This window comes from Heterodontus francisci, chromosome 24 (assembly GCF_036365525.1).
Source record: "Heterodontus francisci isolate sHetFra1 chromosome 24, sHetFra1.hap1, whole genome shotgun sequence".
NCBI lineage: Eukaryota > Metazoa > Chordata > Chondrichthyes > Heterodontiformes > Heterodontidae > Heterodontus > Heterodontus francisci.
In genome coordinates, this window is record NC_090394.1 from 30029127 (window position 1) to 30049546 (window position 20420).

The window sequence follows — 20420 nt, forward strand, 5'->3', positions numbered from 1 at the left end:
TGTGATGATGATATTGCTCCATGTAATAATACAATGTATATGGCAGTATAGAGTGCCAAGTACCACAGTGACTAAGGTTCTCTGTTTTCCCCTGTTTTCTCAACCATTACTATTATTCTGCTTTCTGACAGTATAACAGAGGAGGACAATGATAGCATCTGCTGTTACACCTTTGATGCCATGCAAACGGAAACAGATGGTAAGTTTGTGTTTTGACTAATTTCTGATTAGTGAAGCGCAGACTAAAAGCACCAAACACTGATATTAGATTCATGTAATTCATTTTGGAGTTGGAGAGGGAGTACATGATCTGCATGTTCAGGGTGACTCAGGGTGAGTGAAAATGATATTGCAGTTATCTAAAGCTCTGATTAAATCCCATTTAGAATACTACATTCAGTTCAGGGCACCATACCTCAGAAAGGCCTTGGAGAGAGTACAGCACAGATTCACCAGAATGATAACCTGGATAAATGGTTGAATTATGAGGATAGCTTCCGTAGACTAGGCTTGTATTTCCTTGAATATAGAAGAATAAGGGGTGATGTAATTGAGGTGTTTAAGATGATTAAAGCCAGTTGATAGGGTAGATAGAGAAACTATTCCTTTGGTAGATGAGTCCAGAATAAGGAAGCATAACCTTAAAATTCGAGCTAGAACATTCAGGGTGAAGTCAGGATGCACTTCTTCACACAAAAGGTTGTGGAAATCTCCCCCAAAAAGTTGTTGCGGCTCGGCCCATGGACAATTGCAAAACTGAAATAGATATACTATTATTAGGTAAAGGTATTAAAGGATATGGAACCAAGCCGGACAGTTGGAGTTAAGGTGCCGATCACCCATGATCTAACTGAATGGTGGAAAAGGCTCAAGGGGCTGAATAGCTTCCTCCAGTTCCTATGTTCCTAGTGTCAGCTCAGTTCTGCAATATGGACAAACCCCTACAAGCTACTAATTAGTCTTATGTTGTGAACCAGACGAATATCAGGACAGGATCTCTCATGGACCACCATCCATCCACTCATCATCATCATCCCATCAATCTGAAGCTTTAGATTCCTGTGAATTAGACCATGTGAACTCCATATTCAGAAAATTCTCCTTGGAAAGGTATGGGTGAATAAAGAATGAGTTTTCATAAGTATTCTGAGCGCAGCTACTCAACATAACAATGCTTTACTTTGAATATAGACATCTTTGTTTTTTCCACAAGAAATGCTGGAACCACTCAGCAGGTCTGGCAGCATCTGTGAAAAGAGAAGCAGAGTTAACGTTTCGGGTCAGTGACCGAAGAAGGGTGACTGACCCGAAACGTTAACTCTGCTTCTCTTTTCTCAGATGCTGTCAGACCTGCTGAGTGGTTCCAGCATTTCTTGTTTTTATTTCAGATTTCCAGCATCCGCAGTATTTTGCTTTTATTTGTTTTTTCCACCTTCATTTCCCCTTTGTTTCTTGCATATTTAGCAGGAACAGCAGCTCACTTTATCGTGTGTTCATTCTTTGTTGCTGTCACCAATATTTATCCATTATTGATGCATTTCCAATGGAAAAATATATTTCAAATCATATTTAGCTGGAGCGGGAATCTCACTGTGTGCCCTGTTAGTTAGACTTTTTTTTACAGGTTTCAGTTCAAATATCTTTGCACCTTAACTTGCTGGAAATACGAGCTGGTAACAGTGTGGGGAAGGCAAGGGAGCATTTCTAACAAAGAGTGTATCTCCTTAACGGATTAGCTTTATCGATTGAGAAAGAAATGAACGATGGCGGAGGAGGATGAGTTAAAGTCAAATCAGGTACAGTAAAATAAATAGGGAAAGAAAGATTGGATTGAGAGAGAGAGAAAAAAGACAAATAGGAAAAGTAAGAAAAAAATTAAAATTTTAAATTTGACATTTTTAAAATCTCCAACAACAATTTACCCTCTGAATGAATGAGACTCCACAGTTTAAAATGTTCAATTTCTGGGCCAAAGAGGTGGAGTCATTCATAATGATCATATCATTATAAAGCTAATGATACTGTTAATTACCAGACTTAATTTTCTTAATAGTAATCAGTTTGCAAATCCAGCAAGTTCTTAAAAATCTCAGGAAGGCTTAGGGCGGATGTTATTTGTGCAAAGCAAAAGGCAGGGCGACATAAATCGACCAGATTTGCAACTCACGGCATAACATGTCGTTACTTTTCCAGTAAGATCTGGCCCAGTGACCCTTGTGACTTGGTTGAGAACTGGTTAAACTCACAGGAGTAATTTTGACTATGTTTGATAGTGTAAAACTAAAGCAAATCAACAGGCATTTTCCATTTCTCCCAATTTTTATTAACATTGAAGTCATTATAAACAAAAATGGGGGGAGATGGAAAACAGGCTGCCGGCTCACTATCACCTGTTTTACGCTGTCAGGATCTACCCCACTGTAGCTGAATCTGAAGTTCATGCATGAGACATACTGTGATATAGCATTGCTTTTCTTTCTGCCAGTTTGGCTCAGTTGGTAGTACTCTCCATTTCTCTCTGTCTCTATGTTGAGCACTGGAGTATAATGGTGAAGAAGTAATGCATTGTTGGAAATGCCGTCCTTTGAGTGAGGCAGCAAATTGCACTTTCAGTCAAATGCTAAGAACCTAACAGTGTATGGAAGAAATTCAAACACCATGTCAAACGGGTTGTCAGTTCGCTATTACCTATTTTTTGCCCAGCAATAAAAGTTCAAGATTCACCCCGCCCATGAATTTTAATGGGAGACAGCGATAGAGATTGCAATTTTATTTCATAATTAACTGTTCAGTAAACCCTTATTGCAAACTCTTATTAATTAACAATATTGCAGATGAGAAACTTTGAGAATTACCTATCCTTTTGTCTGCATTTATAATCATAAAATCATAGAATGGTTACAGCACACAATGAGGTCATTTGACCCATCGTGTCCATGCCTGATTTCTTCAAGAGCAGTTTAGTTTGTCCCACTCCCTGCATTTTCTCCATAGCCCTGCAATTTTTTTCTCTTTGGGTGCTTATCTAATTCTGTTTTGAAAGCCATGATTGAATCTGCCTTCATTGTATTCAGAGGCGGTGCATTCCAGGTCCTAACCACTCGATGTGTAAAGAAGTTTTTCCTCATGTTGCATTGGTTCTTTTGCCATTCACCTCAATCGGTGTCCTCTGGTTCCCGACCCTTTCGCCAATGGGAACATTTTTCTCTATCTACTCTGTCTAGACCCCTCATGATTTTGAATACCTCTATGCAATGCTGAAATAAATTCAAATGATTAGTGCCCATAATTTTTTCTATGTATCTTTGTAGACCTTTTCGTCCATCTGTGACCTCAGCCACCCAGATCTGTAACCCTTTGAAGCATATGCTGCATACAACACTCAATGGTGACAATCTGGTATCTGAAATCTCTGTTGTCGGTGGAAATGAGCGAGGCCTTTTCATTCAGTCAGTACAACCAGGCTCTGCCGCAGAGAAGGCAGGACTGAAGGAAGGACACCAACTGATTTTGGTAAGATTCATCATGCTGAGCTATCTAGGAAAAGACAAGATTCTAGAAATGTTGCTCAATGTTGTTCCAGTGGCTGACATAGGGAAAAAAGGAATTGATATAAATGCTAATTCACACTGGTGTCAGTATTGAGAACATTGATTGCATCTATCTAAAATGGAAAATGTGAGTGCACTTTGAAAACTATATTGATAATCAAGTGTCCACCTGATTGAAAACCTGAGAAGCAATCTGAGATCTCTGACAAAGTGTAAGTGGTTATTCTCATGCTGTTGCATCCTTATTGATAGGTACATTATGATGTGGGATTGATTGTAAACAGTCCAGTAACAGAGACAAGCCACTGACCATTTTACAAGCAAATGTAAATCGAAACAAATCATTTATATTACAAGGAAACTGACAATGCTGAGACTTGTATGATGAAGGTTGAAGATTTTATTTTTAACCAGATGCATTTCAGAGGTTGAAACAAACATAAATCATCCTATTCCACTGTCCAAAACTCCTCCAAACTCTATCCATTTGTGGACATTCAAATGTTGGCTTGACTTAGTGGTTGGCACACTTGTCTCTGAGTCAGAGGCCGGAATTTTACATTAGACAGGAGGCCATACCCACCAGCCAAAATATCAGGGGTAAGTGCGCCTCTGTCAGGCCTGGGAGCCACACCAGGATGTTACGCTCTCTAGGTCCTTAATTGGCCTTGGGCGGGACTTCCACCCTTCTGAGGCAGGAAGTCCCACCTCCAAGAGCTGCTGGCCAATCAGCAGGCCAGAAGCTCTCAATCCCGGCAGTGCCACCGGGAGCGGTGGCCACTGCTGAAACTGCAGCCAGCTTCAGCAGCAAGATGGATGCCAGACCCTGAAACAAGATATGTGTTCTGGGGCCTTGCCAGGGACAATCGGCCGGGCCCCAGCAAGGCAAGGGGGGTGGTTTGGGGGCGGGGTGGTAGTGTTTTGTAGTGGGGCGATTTAGCCATGTGGGGGCCCTCCGTGAGGCACAGGGTGCCTGATCAGGAGAGCCCCCACCCCAGTCCGCAAGGAGGCCACCAGGTTTAACTGGACGGCGTCCTGCGGGGGCCTGAGCAGCCTGCCGACCACTTGTAAAATACCAGTGGTGGCAGGAGGAAGCCCTTAAGTGTCAGTTAATTGGGCACTTAAGGGCCTTGATTGGCCTGGGGCAAGCCGGCCATTTCTCACCACTGCTGCCCCTCGTAAAATTGCAGCGGGGGAGGGAAGACATTGAGAACGGCCCTGCCCCCCTCCCCACTGCACCTCCGCGCCTCCCACTCAGTTTTTTGACCACCCCTCCGCCACCAGCCTACTCCTCCGGGGGCTGGGGGAGGTGGTGGTTATAAAATTCCAGCCAGACTGTTGTCAGTTCAAGAATTTGATCATCTACCATGGCAAAAAAAATGCAGGGGGGAAATTAGGAGAATTTCCTTTATGCAGCTACTTGTTATGATCTGGGACACACTGCCAGAAAGGATGGTGGAAGCAGATTCAATAATAATTTTCAGAATGGAGTCACATATATTCTTAAAAAGGAGAAATTTCCCAGGCTGTGGAGAAAGAACAGGGGTGTAGGACTAACTGGATACCTCTTTCAAAGAGCCAACACAGACAGAATGGGGAGAATGGCCTCCTCCTTTGTTGTCTGATTCTATATTATCCTCCCAATGCATTGAAAAATGGGACTGTGATCTATTAATGATGGATTAGCTAATCAAGTGCATCTGAATAATTTTGCCTCTTGTTAGTTGTACCAAGAAATGTATTGGACAGGATGAGCCAAATGATTGGTCCTGAGCTTCATAAAATATCACATTGCTCATATTCCTCCAATGCCATCACTGATCGTGTTTTGCCTTGAATGTGTCAATAATATCTGTGTCCATTGCATCCCTGAGTGATCTGTTCCAGATGTCCACCATTTTACATAGAATAGCATAAAATGTACAGCACAGAAACAAGCTATTCAGTCCAACTGGCCCATGCTGGAGTTTATGCTCCACAAAAGCCTCCTCCCACCCCTCTTCATCTAACTCCATCAGCACAACCTTCTATTCCTTTCTTCCTCCATCTTTATCCTTAAATGTATCTATGCTAGTCGCCTCAGCCGCTCCATGTGGTAGCAAGTCCAACATTGTAAACACTCTCTGGATAAAGACATTTCTCCCGGCTTTCTTATTGGAATTGCTCGTGACCATTTAATATTTATGGCCGCTATTTTGGTCTCCCCCACCCTCTGTATAAAGTAGATAAATCTAGCCTGTCGCTTCACTTTCTCTCTTCTAAGGTTAAGTCTGTATTGTTGTACAGTTTGTGATTAGGTCAAACAGCCAATGGTGTTCAGTTCATCTGCATCTTTAAAATCCTGAACATGCAATTAGATTTCTAATGTCTTTCCTTCAGTGTAAACATTTGTATTTCAGAAAGGATGTTATACAATATAAATAATTATCTGCGGCTCACTTTAGAATTATTAATTAGAAGGGAATTAACTTTTATCAAAGATACTTAAGTTGTTCAGGAACTTTTAAAAAGGCCTTAATTAATCTTGGATGACAGGTTTTAAGATAGGGGAGGTGATACTTTTTTTTTATTCAGAGGTTTAACACCTTATCTGTGGAATTAAAATTCCATTTCCAGTTAGTCCAACCATGCAACTTCCTAGTCTTGAGAAAAGGCCCCTTGAGACATTAAGGCAATTGTGCCTTAATATTTATTACCATAACAACAGTAGAACATATTGTCTTTGCACACAAAGGTCTTATTAAACATAAGAGGAAAAGCAAATGTTGTCAGTTCTTCTAAAGAGGTAGGACTATAAATTGATTATGGCCCATTTTCGGGAGCAGAGGTCGCAGTTTGTGACCTGCCCACGCCCATCACCTTTGAGGCAAGCAGCATGCAAACTTGGTGCTGCCTCATTTACCTTGATTGTAGCATTAGTTGAAGTGGGGCCCACACTGCTGGCTGCCTGAGTGCTTAGCAGGAGTCGAGCAGTGATCGCTGATAGCACGTGGTGCAGCCACCCTGCTCCTCTTAAAAGCAGTCTGTCCCTCTTCAAGGGGAACTGCACTCACTGGAAGGGAGTTCATGCTGGCTATCTGTACTGGCACTGGCTGTATTTAGGAGCTGCACAAATGGAACACCAGGGAAGAGAGAGGGTTCCTAGGTTTCATGGATGCTGTACTGGAGGTCTTAGTGATGAAGGTGGATAGAGAGAGAGAGGCCATGTTTTCGTGGGTGAGGGCAGGACCAGAAGGCCCTCAAGACCACCTTCCAAAGCGATTGGGAGCAGGTGGCCAGGGAAGTCAATGCCTGACATCTGGCCCCAAAGACCTGGCAGCAGTGCCGGAAAATGTTTAATGTCTTCATTCAGGTGGTCAGGATCGGTAAATGCCTCTTCACATGACATCTCCTACCTGCTGCTTCAGCAGCCTCTTATGCTGCTCGATGCACCACACCTTCAACACTCTCCCAGCAGCACTCCCTGGCACTCTGGACTCGTGCCTATCATCTAGCAACTCCACCTCACCCCTCACCCACATTCCAATGATGTCAGCCTCACACCCAGTTCTCGCTCTTTCCACGTACCTCCAGCGCTTCAGCTGTAGCAGGCATCTCACCCAGATACAGTGCGACACAATCACTGACATTCTGCCCTCTCTCTTGCAGGAATAGGTTGCACAATAGAAGGGAGTAGAGCAGATCAGTGGAGGACAAGGAAGCCTGCATGTCCTGAGCTCTTTGGAGAAGATGGTGCTGTGTACTTTGGAGCCAGCTGTGAAAGAGCTCATGGCATTTGGCTTCGCTAAGAACCTTGAGGATGACAGTATGTTACTGCCTTATGCCCCTTCTCAACTCCTAGCTCACCCTCATCCTGTTATCTGACATGATGAACAAACTGCAGATGGTTAGCTCAGTTACTGGCACTGCATGTACCTTCGAGGCTAGTACGGCCTCTGTAGTGGTGAGTCACTGCGCAACATTGGGCTGCAGTCAGCCCAGGGGGAAAGGACAGTTTTGTGCCTGCTCCCAGAGGCGAAGTCGTAGACGAGTTCTGCTGCAGGGGACTCAGATGAAGACTTTGGTGGGGTAGCGTACCAGAAAACGCTGATGAGAATGCACACTGAGATGCTGGGTGCATTGTCTGATCTGCCAGACAGCTTTCTGGCACTGTCAAGGAGCATGGCGGATTCCAGCTGCAACTTGTCCAAGGGGATGATGCAGAGATTGCTCTCTCTGCAATCTCTACTCCATCTTCCTGTCATGCTGGAGTCCCAGAGACACTGCAACTGCTGCTCCCATACCTGTTGCAGCCTTTGTGTGAACAGGTGACCAAATCCTTTGCCTCCTGTGAGGATACAGTAACATTTCTTGCCACATCCAGCAACTCGCCACAACACTTCCAAAAACACTTCAGAGTACTTTCAGAGACTTTGCAACAGCAGAAGTTACTGTAAATTACCTTAACTGCAATTTGGGTGCCTGGCCCTTTAAATAATGCTACTGGTGGATCCCTCTCACAGTTGTATGCATGTTCGTCAGTGAGTGACAAACGAAAAGGTTGAGTGAACCTTCGTCGTCCAAATTTTTAAATTGTGTGTCAAATCAGCCAGTAAGCCTGTTTGACATCACGATCTGGCCAGTTGGGAAGCTTCCAGTGTACGTGCAGCACAGCTGTGCGAGCACCTTCCCAGCATGGGGCATCACTCAGGCCATGTCAGAAGTGGCCGTAGTGCCCCTCTCCGAGGGCCTCCAGCTACTGTAGCACAGCTGCAATGGTGCTACAAATGTGAATTTCACAACCTTAAATATCTTTCCCTTGGGTCTAGCCTGTTTGGGGACTGAGGAAATGATTGCAGGCAATCACTGCAAGTTGAATGCTCAGAGATTTCGGAAGGAAGACTCCAGAAGTGGAGTGTGATCAAATAAAGGTTCTATTAATATTTTATAAGTACCAGTTGTTACCATTAATAGTAGTTTTCTGTTGTGGGCTGTTTGTTGTAACACAGAGTGGAACCAAGTATGACAGACCAACCTAATTACAAACCTACACTGGGTTGAGTTTGGCCCAAATTCTGATCTTTTTGGGTACAGTTCTTTTATCGATCATAATTTGCAGCCTCATTTACCGTGCCTCACCACAGTGATATATAGATGGCAAGGCAGTGGCGTAGTGGTAATGTCACTGGACTAGTAATCCAGAGCCCAGGCGAATGTTCTGGAGACATGGGTTTGAATCCCACCACGGCCGATGGTGAAATTTGAATTCAATTAATAAATCTGGAATTTAAAAACTAGTCTAATGATGAACATGAAACTGTTGTCGATTGTTGGAAAAACCCATTTGGTTCACAAATGTCCTTTAGGGAAGGAAATCTGCCGTCTTTACCTGGTCTGGCCTATATGCGACTCCAGACCCATAGCAATGTGATTGATTCTTAAAATGCCCTCTGCAATGGCCTAGCAAGCCACTCAGTTCAAGGGCAATTACAGGTGGGCAATAAATGCTGGCCTAGCCAGCGACGCCCACAAATGAATTTAAAAAAAAGATATGATTGGGGGCATAGAGGGTTAGATGATGAGACAGGTTGCACAAACTTGACATATTCCCTTGAGGAGAAGATTAAGGAGTGATCGATTAAGAAGCCTAAATTGTTAAAAGGATTTTCTAGCATAGATATGGAGAAGTTATTTCATCTGGTGGGAGATTCAAGAAGGAGAGGCCATAATCTTCAAATTAGAGGCAGGCCATTTAGAAGAGAGATCAGGGAGCAGGTCTTGATACAAAATGTAGTAGAGATCGGAACTCTCTGCCCCAAAGGCAGTGGATGGTGGGACAGTTGGAGCTTACAAGACTGAGATGAACAGATTTTTGTTAGCTAAGGGCATCAAGGGCATTGTTTGTTTCCCAAATACCTGAACATTCTGACACCCTGGAGCTATGGACTGGAATGAAAAACATTGTCCTTACTCATTTCACATAAGACCTTAAATAACTGTCAGAAAGATGATTTCTATCTCAGTTAGCTGGCCTGAATTTGAATAGAACCTGGTGAAAGGAACAGTGCATTTTAGTGAAATGGGAGAATATTTCTCTAGTGTGGCCTCATTTGAGACCTTTCTTTTTCTTTGAAGCTGGAAGGATGCATCAGGGGAGAAACTCAAAGTGTTGCCTTGGAAACATCTACCAAAGAGGAAGCCCATTGGACATTACAACGTTGCAGTGGACCAGTGACACTCCACTTTAAAGCAAACTTTGAAGGTAAGACAAGAGCTGTTAGTAGGGATTAATGGGGCAACTCATCAGATCAAAGGACCAAACTGGGGCACAGGTGGGAGGAAGAGCAGCAACCTTGTTAGCAATGTTCCCTTTAAAATGTCATTGTTGTGCGCAGCCAGTGTTTTCAATGCACGGTACCTTAAATCTTTTTTGCATGAGCAGTGTTTAACACCGAACTAGTTCTGCGTGGTACTTTCCAGGCTGTTGCCCAGCCATGCATGCACACAGCTAAGCAGGAACATAGCTTGTAAGAATGAACTAGAAAGTTTTTTTTCTCCAGTAAAGCCTAATTGTCCATGTGGAGGGGCTAATGAAAAGCCTTCACGAGAATCTCTCAGAAGTGCTAACTGTTCATACCACAATCAAAAACTATTTTACTACAATTGGATCTATCTCTAAAATGTCTCTGTTTCGAGTACAGTATGGGACGCACTGAAACCTGTCCTCAAGTTTCATAAGCAGCCGATTATCTAAGTAGTCTGTATTTCTCAGAATCATACCAAAATTATTAGATGGAAATGGAGGTGGCATCCTGCAAAAAACTACATTTCACTGCACCACAGGATCCAAGTTAGAACTCAGCCCTCCTGCCATTCTTGGCTAAGACATTGGGCTGGGAACAAAGCAAAGAAAAGACAACAGGCTAGAAGATACTGCTTGGCAGTGAAATCAATGCCTGGATTTTAACCCAGAGATGAGTTATGTGCCGAGGCGGGATGCTGTTGTGAGGTCAGGAAACCCGGAAGAATAGGTTTCTCAAATGTCCTGTTGAATTTAACTGCAAGACGCCTTTAAGTGTGGTTCCTGACCATAGGCAACCTGATTAATTGGTTGGAGACCTTTCAGGCAGGATGCCTGCTTCACAGGGCTGAAGCCTACGAGAGCAGGTAGGTGTATTTGGGGATTGAGAGATCGTGGGGGTTTGTCTGGATTCCTAGGATGAGTCTGGATCATGGGGTGGGCCTGGATCGCTGGGATGGGTATGAATTGCTGAGGTGGGTCAGGATCATGAGGGTGGATATGGATTGCTGGGGTGGGTCCAGATCTTCGGGGGATGTGGATTGAAGGTGAAGATCCTGATAGCATGGGTGATCCAATGGTGGTCAAGAGGTTCACGATTACTGGGATTGTAGGGGTCCAAGAGTCCACTGGTTGTCGACAGGAAACAGTTAGTGGTTGGAACTTGGATGGTGTGGGGAAGCAGATAGATCATGGGATGGGGGTGTGTTGGGTGGTGGTTGGGGGGGTCAGATGATAGTTGTGGTGGTGGGGGGGAGCAGACAGATCGCAATGAAGGGTAGTTTCTGGGTAATTTGTTGGGCCAGGAGGGCCAGGCCCACAAGCAGTGCTGTAAAGGCACTTATGGATTCAGTCCTTCTTTTAAGCTGCCAAGTTTCCCAAGGCCAAGGAAAGCTGGCCTCCTGGGGTTAAAAATAGAATGACTGTTAAAATGAAGACTTGCAGCCTCATTATAATATTTAACTATTCAGCCTGCTTCCCACAAGCGGGTTGGTCGCCCGCCTTTCATTGCACCTCCATTAAAACCAGAAATGGGCTGGTTCGAAGTGAATGAGGTTCCTGTTTCAGATTTCTGGAATTTTAACCGGTGACATGACCCCAATCCATCTGTTTTTGTGAGTTAAAATTCAGCCCACGTGTCAGCAGTGAATGCATCCACCAGGGACATCGCTAAACCTTTTTGAAAGTAGCTACGCCAGTTTCCGCTCATCAGTGAAATTCTCGCCAAAATAGCACATCCTGTCTGAGTGTCACATGAATAAGGGAACAGAATAAACTGTTTTCAGACTCCGAGTGGTGCCATTGGCAGCCCACAGAAGTAGGGGAGGGTAATCTATAGTTTAAAACAAACAAGTTATACCTGGAATAAACAGTATCAAATGTGAACAAGGGCACTTGTATAAATGACAGTGTATGCTTTGAGAAATCCACAAATGAAATGGACAGTGGTCAATGGCTATCTGAAATTCTCTGTGTTGAGTCATACACTCTCAGTTTCCAGCTCCTTCGATCACAAGTGGCTGCCGTTGGCTGTTGCTTTAGATCAGTGTCATGGATGCTGGCTGTACATGCTTTTCACCCGAGCATTAGTTCTTCATTATTTGTAGGCTTCGAGCCCGAGAAAAAAAATCAAATTTTATTCATGAACGTTTTGAAAATGCTACAGAAAGTTTTGGCTGTGTGCTCAAGCGTGGATACAATTTTAAATTTATTAAGCTGCAAACCACAATGAATGAAGTTTTAGTTGCAGGTTGAGGTGTGAAAATCCTTATTAAAGGCTGTATATTGAATTTGATAACGTACACTGAAGCATGAAAATGTTTCTCAAAGGTGAATTGTGGTCATGCTTTGTGCAGGGAAAACAGGCTGCCCTACAAATCAGGGACAGCACCAGACAGCAAGTGCACTGAGTTCTTTTCAGGCTTTCAGCAGTTAAATTGGAACAAGTTAAAATGATGTGATGCTCCTACAATGACAAAGCGCCTTTTAAAAACAGAACCAGTAGTGTTTATTCCTTATCTACCTCAAAATGAACCACTCAAATTTTAGAATCAGAAAATTGGACTGAATGGAAGTCTTAGAATTCTCTTGCTCTGAGGTGGTGATCAAAGCAAAACTACCTCTTGGATTCAATTTACTGCCTGAAATGCTTTAAGATAAAGTTGGGATTTGTGCAACAGCGCGAACCATTAACCTGTCACACTTGCAATTTATCACATGGAGATGTCGTATATATTTGGCTATCCTGTAAGGTGGAGGAGCCGAGAGCTTTGCCAGACATAGGGAGGGAAAAGTCCATCCAGTTACCAACCCATGGTACTGTTGTGTTCCCCTTTAGCTGGTTATTAAGTGGCACTGACAGACATATGATAGCTGGACCCATCTCCCTTTTTGATCGGGAGAAAATGCAAGATGATTGAGAGGGTGAAGGAAGTAGAAACCATTGTTTAAATTCAACAGAGATATCAGGCAAGAGAGAGCCGCATTGCCTGTGAGGTTCAGATGTTAGTGAGTGTGAGCTTCTCCATCATTTATTATGATCAGTTAGGAATTGTACACTGTGATCTGTCCTTTATTCATAAGGTTACAAGAAACTACAAAAAGATTTGGAAGATGGCTGTATCACATCTGGGGATTCCTTTTATGTTCGAGTTAATCTGAATATTTCTGGACAGACAGACAACTGCTCGATGTGTATGAAGTGCGACGAGATTATCCATGTTTTAGACACTATGTACCAGGGCAAGTGCGAATGGCTCTGCGCTCGTGTTGATCTCTTCACGGACAAAGACTTGGAAAAAGGCACCATTCCCAGTTACTGCAGGTAATTGGAGTCTGAGTCTAATGGGTCAGGTGTATAAAGGCTATTTCAACTCTGATAATTGACAAGATAATATTGATCATGACTAGCTGTTTCACCTTGTCCAGCACAGTAGAAACAGAGGACCATGGCCTCCGATTGACAGGTTGTGGAGGGGTGGGGTGGGGGGTCATTGGTGGGGGATGCGGTGGATTCACAACTAATCTGCAGAAAGCAAGTGGTCAGTGTATGGAACAGACTCACTATGGAGATGGTAGAAGCAAAGAGTGTTGATTCATTCAAGAGCAAATTACATTTCTTTCAGAAAATAACATGTTGGGATACATTAGGGGAGCAATCTGAGACATGACATGTCGTAAGTGCAGCATGCTTGGGAGGGTCAAGGTGACTTTGGACCTATGGTTCCTCAAACTTTCCACGACTGGAGTTTTTCTCTTGTCATATCTGGGTCTGTTGTAGACCAATTGATAGAGATTGATTGATATGATTAGTCAACAACTCCTTTATCATTGTATCATGTGACTACCAAAACAGCAGGCAGCAAAATACATGGACGTTGGTCTTTTTTCATCTAGCAATTTCTATGTTCCTACCTTGCTGAAAGGCAGGTGAGGAGCAAATAGAATTTATGGGTTGCTTGGTGACACAATGCACTGGTGTTCCTGGAGTGGCTAGTTGTGAACATAGGAAATAGGAAATAGGACCAGAAGTAGGCCATTCGGGCCCTCGAGCCTGCTTCACCATTCAACTAGATTATGGCTGATCTACATTAACACCAATTTCCCGCACTGTCCCCATATTCCTTTATATCTTTAATATCTAGAAATCGATTGATTTCAGTCTTGAACATACTCAATGACTGAGCCTCCCCAGCCCTCTGGGGTAAAGAATTCCACAGAGTCACCACCCTCTGAATGAAGAAATTCCTCCTCATCTCAGTCCTAAATGGCCTACCTCTTATTCTGAGACTGTGCCCCCAGGTTCTAGGCACCCCAGCCTGGGGAAACATCCTTCCTGCATCTACCCTATCACGTCCTGTAAGAATTTTATGTTTCAATGAAATCACTTCTCATTCTTCTAAATTCTGGAGAATATTGGCCCAGTCTCTTCAATCTATCCTCATAGGACAATCGTATCATTCCTGGGAACAGTCTGGTGAACCTTCATTGCACTTCCACTATAGCAAGTATATCCTTCCTTAGGTAAGGAGACCAAAACTGTACACAGTACACCAGGTGCAGTCTCACCAAGGCTCTATGCAATTGCAGCAAGACGTCTTTACTCCTGTAAATCCTCTTGTAATAAAGGCCAATGTACCATTTGCCTTCCCAATTGCTTGCTGCACCTGCATGTTAGCTTTCAGTGACTTATGAACAAGGACACCTAGGTCCATTTGGACATCAACACTGCCCAATCTCTCTCCATTTAAGAAATACTTTGCATTTCAGTTTTCCCTCCCAAAGTCATAGAGTCGTACAGCATAGAAACAGGCCCTTCGGCCCACCGCGTCCATGGCGACCATAATGCCTATCTATACTAATCCCACATGCCTGCATTAATTCCATATCCCTCTATGCCTTGCTCATACAAGTACCTGTCCAGATGCCTCTTAAATGTCGCTACTGTTCCTGCCTCCACCACCTCCTCAGGTAGCTCATTCCAGATACCCACTACTTTCTGTGTGAAAAATTTACCCCTTTGATGCCCTTTAAACCTCCTCCCTCTCGCCTTAAATCTATGCCCTCTCGTTTTAGTCACCCCTACCATGGGAAATAGACTCTGGCTATCTACCCTATCTATGCCTCATAATTTTATATACCTCTATCATGTCCCCTCTCAGCCTCCTTCGCTCCAGGGAAAACAGACCCAGCCTATCCAATCTCTCTTTATAACTCAAGCCCTCCAAACCAGGCAACATCCTTGTGAACCTTTTCTGCACCCTCTCTAGCTTAATCACATCTTTCCTGGAGTGCGGCGACCAGAACAGCACACAATACTCCAAATGCGGCCTAATCAACGTTATGTACAACTGTAACATGACGTCCCAACTCTTGTACTCAATGCCTCGGCCGATGAAGGCAAGCATGCCATACACCTTCTTCACCACCCTGTCTACCTGTGTTGCCACTTTCAGGTCCCTCTGCTCAAGAACACTCCCCAGGGCACTGTATATGTCCTGCCCTGGTTTAACTTCCCAAAATGCATCACTTCACACTTGTCTGCATTAAATTCCATTTGCCACTCCCTTCCCACTTTCCCAGTTGATCTGTGTCCTGTTGTAACCAGAGACAACCTTCTTCACTGTCCACTATACCACCAATTTTGGTGTCATCTGCAAACTTACTAATAATGCCCCTTACATTCACATCCAAGTCTTTAATATATATGACAGACAGAGGGCCCAGCACTGATCCCTGCGGCACATCACTGGTCACCGGCCTCCAATCTGATAAACAACCCTCCACTACCACCCTCTGCCTCCTATCACCAAGCCAATTTTGTATCCAATTTGCTAGCTCACTCTGGATCCCATGTGTTCGAAACTTCTGGACCAGCCTACCATGCGGGACCTTGTCAAAGGCCTTGCTAAAGTCCATGTAGACAACGTCCATCGCCCTGCCCTCGTCAATCCTCTTGGTCACCTCCTCGAAAAACTCAGTCAAATTTGTGAGACATGATTTCCCACGCACAAAGCCATACTGACGATCCCTAATCAGACCATGCCATTCCAAATACATATAAATCCTGTCTCTCAGAATCCCTTCCAATAACTTTCCCACCACTGATGTAAGGCTCACCGGCCTGTAGTTCCCTGGCTTATCCCTGCTGCCCTTCTTAAATAAAGGCACAACATTCGCTATCCTCCAGTCTTCTGGTACCTCACCCGTGGCTGCAATCTCCTCCCTTGCTTCCCGTAGCATCCTGGGATACACCTGGTCAGACCCTGGGGATTTATCCACCTTAATGCGCTTCAAAACCTCCGACACCTCCTCCTTTGTAATGTTGATATGCTCCAGGATATCGGTGTTCCCTCCCTTGAACTCACTAGCTTCCATGACCTTCTCCACGGTAAATACAGACGAGAAGTATTCATTTAAGACCTCGCCCATTTCCCATGGCTCCACACATAGATTGTCACACTGATCCTTAACGGGACCTACTGTCTCCCTAGCTACCCTTTTACTCTTAAGTGGATAACTTCACATTTTTTCACATTATATTCCATCTGCTATGTTCTTGCCCACTCACTTAGCCTGTTTAAACCTCCTGAAGCCTCTTTGCATCCTCCTCACAACTCACATTCCCACCTAGTTTTGTGTCATCAGCAAACTTGGAAATATTGCGCTGGATTTTGTTCTCCCCCAGGCGTTGGGTTCCAGATGAGACCCACTACGGACCACGGCACCGGGAGGGCCCCGCCCGATCCTACCGGCGGCAGCGCGATTCCATGGCAGACCTCCACCGCTGGGCGATGGGACCTCAATTAAAATATTCAAATTAATAAAATGAATACTGTCATGCAGGCCCCCACCTGCCAAGAATGAGGCACGTCAATTTCGCCACATGGACGTTCAATTTCAAATTGTTGCTGAGAAGAAGAGAAGGCCTATTATAAGGGGTTCCAGGCCCCTGGCCGGAAAGACATTTTTGCATACTGGCAGACAGTGCTGGAACAAAGGAGCTGTCCCCTGCTCCCAATACACAGAACAGATGTGGTCAGACCAGTTTGTCACATGACTAACTGTCTGTTGCAGAGTTTGAACTGTAAGTTTTAAATTGGAGAAACAGTGTTTGAAAACAGAAAGCTCTGTGCTTCTGGATTGAAAAAACCTCCTCCCCTCTCGTTTGCTCCCATCACTTTCTCACGCAACTGAAACCCACTGAAGACACGTGAACCCCAAGAGAGAAAAGTCTCCTACAGTGAACCAGGTTTAAGAAGAATACTGGGCCCCAACAAGAAGCAAGATCCACCTACTAACGAGGACTCTACAGTGAGCTCGAAGACCAGTAACAAAACAATTCTTCAGATATTGCCTCAAACCTTCCACTTTATTTTTCTTCTGCTCTTTTCTGTCTCTATTTGCATGTGCGTATCACATATGCATGCTAGGCACATCGTGTATCTGTAGACGTCAACCGAATTAGAGTTTTTAGTTTAAGTTTTAATAATTTCACCTTTCTTCTTTAAACCTAAGAAAGCCTGTTTGTGCTCATTTCTTTGCCTTATAATTGGAAAGCGGTGAACAAGGATTCACCAAGGGGGTGCTCAAAACACAGTGTGTTTAAAATTAAACCCTGTTACAGTAAGGCCAGGTGAAGGCTGAGAGGGACCCCTAGACACCTTTCTCACCTGGTCGTAACAGAAATTTGGGTGCTAGCATCCGGAGTTGACCCACAGACAAATGAGAGAAATTGAAATTGGGATGTCAAATTGTTCCCAGTCAAACAAAAAGAGCAAGATTAATACAGGTTTTCTTGTGGTTGTGTGTGATTGAATACTAACATCTCTGCAACTGAAGCTAGTAGCTCCCCAAGCCAGGGTGAAGTAACTTGGGATAAGTTAAAAGCACTGTCTATGGAGGAGATGAGAAAAATGGCTGAGCAGTGTGGGATCACTGTACGTGGCGAGACGAGGAAGTCTGAACTCCTAAGGGTAGTGGCCAACCGTTTTTCCCTTGAATCTGCAGAAGCAGAAGCAGGGTTAGAAGTAGACCAAACAGGGTACTGCGAGCAAAGATACAATTGGAACAAAGGAAACTTGAATTAGTAGAAAAAGAGAGAGAGAGGCAGGAGAGGGAGAACGAGAGAGCCTTCCAGAAGAAACGTGAAGAGAAAGAGAGACAGGAGAAGGAACGAGAGAGAGAGGAAAGAGAAAGACTATTCCAGAAGAATGCGAAGAAAGAGAATTGAAGTGGCTTGAGTTAACTAGGGGGCGACAGAGTAACCCCAGTGAAAGCATGGCCAATATGGAGGAGCGTAATTCAAGGCTGGGTACAGAATTGTTAAAACTAGCTCATCTAATCCCAAAATTAAATAAGGAAGATGTGGAGGAATTTTTTGTGTCTTTTGAGAAACTGGCAAGGCAACTAAAATGGCCAGCTGAGACTGAATCTCTCTTACTACAAAGAAAGCCAACTGGAAAAGCCCATGAGGTTTATTTGCTGTTGGCAGATGAGAGTTCATTAAATTATGAACTGACCAAAAATGCTATCCTTCGGGCATATGATAGGTATATGATATATATGGCATATGTCCAAAGATCACTGAAGGCAGCAGCACAGTTAGATAAGGTGGTTAAGACGTCGTATGGGATACTTACCTTTATTAGCCGAGGCATAGAATATAAGAGCAGGGAGGTTATGATGGAGCTGTATAAAACACCAGTTAGGCCACAGCTGGAGTACTGTGTACAGTTCTGGTCGCCACACTATAGGAAGGATGTGATTCTACTGGAGAGGGTGCAGAGGAGATTCACCAGGATGTTGCCTGGGCTGGAGCATTTCAGCTATGAAGAGAGACTAGATAGACTAGGATTATTTTCTTTAAAGCAGAGGAGGCTGAGGGGGGACCTGATTGAGGTATACAAAATTATGAGGGGCATAGATAGGGTAGATAGGAAGAATCTTTTTTCCCTTAGCGGAGGTGTTAATAACCTGGGGGCATAGATTTAAGGTAAGGGGCAGGAGGTATAGAGGGGATTTGAGGAAATATTTTTTCACCCAGAAGGTGGTTGGAATCTGGAACACTGCCTGAAGGGGTGGTAGAGGCAGGAACCCTCACAACATTTAAGTATTTAGATGAGCACTTGAAATGCCATACCATACAAGGCTACGGGCCTGGTGCTGGAAAATGGGATTAGAACAGATAGATGCTTAATGGCCGGCATGGACACAATGGGCCGAAGGGCCTATTTCTGTGCTGTACAACTCTATGACTCCATGAATTAGTACCCGAAGCCTATCGCCAAAAGTTTAGAATTTATCTGGAGTTTGAAAGAGGTAATCAGCTGGCTTTTGACCAGTGGCTGAGGGCTCTTAAAGGACAACTCAGCTATGAGAATCTCAGGAAAGTAATCCTGTTAGAGGAACTTAAAAACTCTCTCCCACTCTTAATAAAGACCCATGTAGAAGAGCAGCAGATTCAGAGCAATGGCAAGCAGCCATTCTAGCTGATGAGTTTGCTTTAATTCATAAGTCAGTTTCCCAGGGGAGAACCTTTCCTAATCACCCCCACAAATCCAAAAAGGACAAAGGGTGGGAAGGTGATATCTGCCCAGGCAGTCCTGGGAAAGGAAAGCAGGAGACACAGGGGGCCCTCTTCCAGCCAAAAGGGAAGGTGCTGTGAGCAAGAGTGAGACCCGGAGACTTGTGTGCTTCCATTGTAATAAAGCGGGGCATTTAAAAGCTGACTGCTGGAAACTAAAGGGAAAACCAGTAGGGTTAATCAGGGTACATCTGCTCAGTGAAGACGGGGGCCCTGATGGAAAGCACAGCAGAACAAGCTGTGGCTTTAATTTCAGTAAGAGTGCAACCCAGGAAGCTTACTACGGCCAGTGCAGGAAAAGCTAATAGGATTCCTGAAGGCTATCAGGGTTTTGTGTTTAAAGGGAAAGTAGCCCCATACCCCTTGAGTGGGGCCAGCAAGCCCATAGTGATTCTCAGGGACAGAGGGGCGACTAGATCCTCTTTTACTGGGAAAAGGCCTGACCTTTCCCCCAGAGAGTGCAGTGAACACCAAAATGGTGGTGAATGGTATTGGAGGGCAGAGTATGCCTGTACCTGTACACCGGGTGCACCTGGAATGCGACCTAGTTTTGGGACTGGTGACCGTAGGGATTGTTCCAAGTTTGCCTGTGAATGGGGTTGGCCTGCTCCTAGGCAATGATCTGGCAGGGGTGAAGGTGGTAGCCCCCCCCCCCCCACCCCAGTGGTGAAAGAAAGACCGCAGGAGGTCAGACAGACAGGGCAGTGGTGGGAGACGGACCCCTGCAGTTTCCCTGAATGTGTAGTGGATCAGGCCGTGATCAAACCAGCTCCCCCAGAGGACACTGCATTGGCACTGCAGGCAGATGACCATGAGAACTGCCTGTCCGAGACTTTCTTTGGAAAGTTAGGAGACCCAGTGAATGAATTAAATGGATGTTCCCTAGCTGAGGCTCAGCGAGCTGACCCAGTATTGCTGCCCAGTCTGAAAGTAAAGCAGAGGGAGTCCCTGACTGCTACTATTTAAAGAATGAGGTACTGATGAGGAAATGGAGTTCTCCTCACAG

At 44.5% G+C, this 20420-nt stretch overlaps 1 protein-coding gene across 6 annotated transcripts in view; it reads left to right on the forward strand.

Annotated features, from left to right (window-relative positions):
• Positions 1-20420, forward strand: part of card11 (caspase recruitment domain family, member 11) — a 250123-nt gene that overhangs the window by 184847 nt on the left and 44856 nt on the right. For all 6 annotated transcript variants that reach the window (XM_068055824.1, XM_068055819.1, XM_068055821.1 and 3 more), the window contains 5 exons: positions 132-199; positions 978-1110; positions 3312-3513; positions 9666-9792; positions 12913-13153. In XM_068055824.1, the coding sequence (XP_067911925.1) occupies positions 132-199; positions 978-1110; positions 3312-3513; positions 9666-9792; positions 12913-13153 (771 nt within the window). The remainder of the gene's footprint in view (positions 1-131; positions 200-977; positions 1111-3311; positions 3514-9665; positions 9793-12912; positions 13154-20420) is intronic.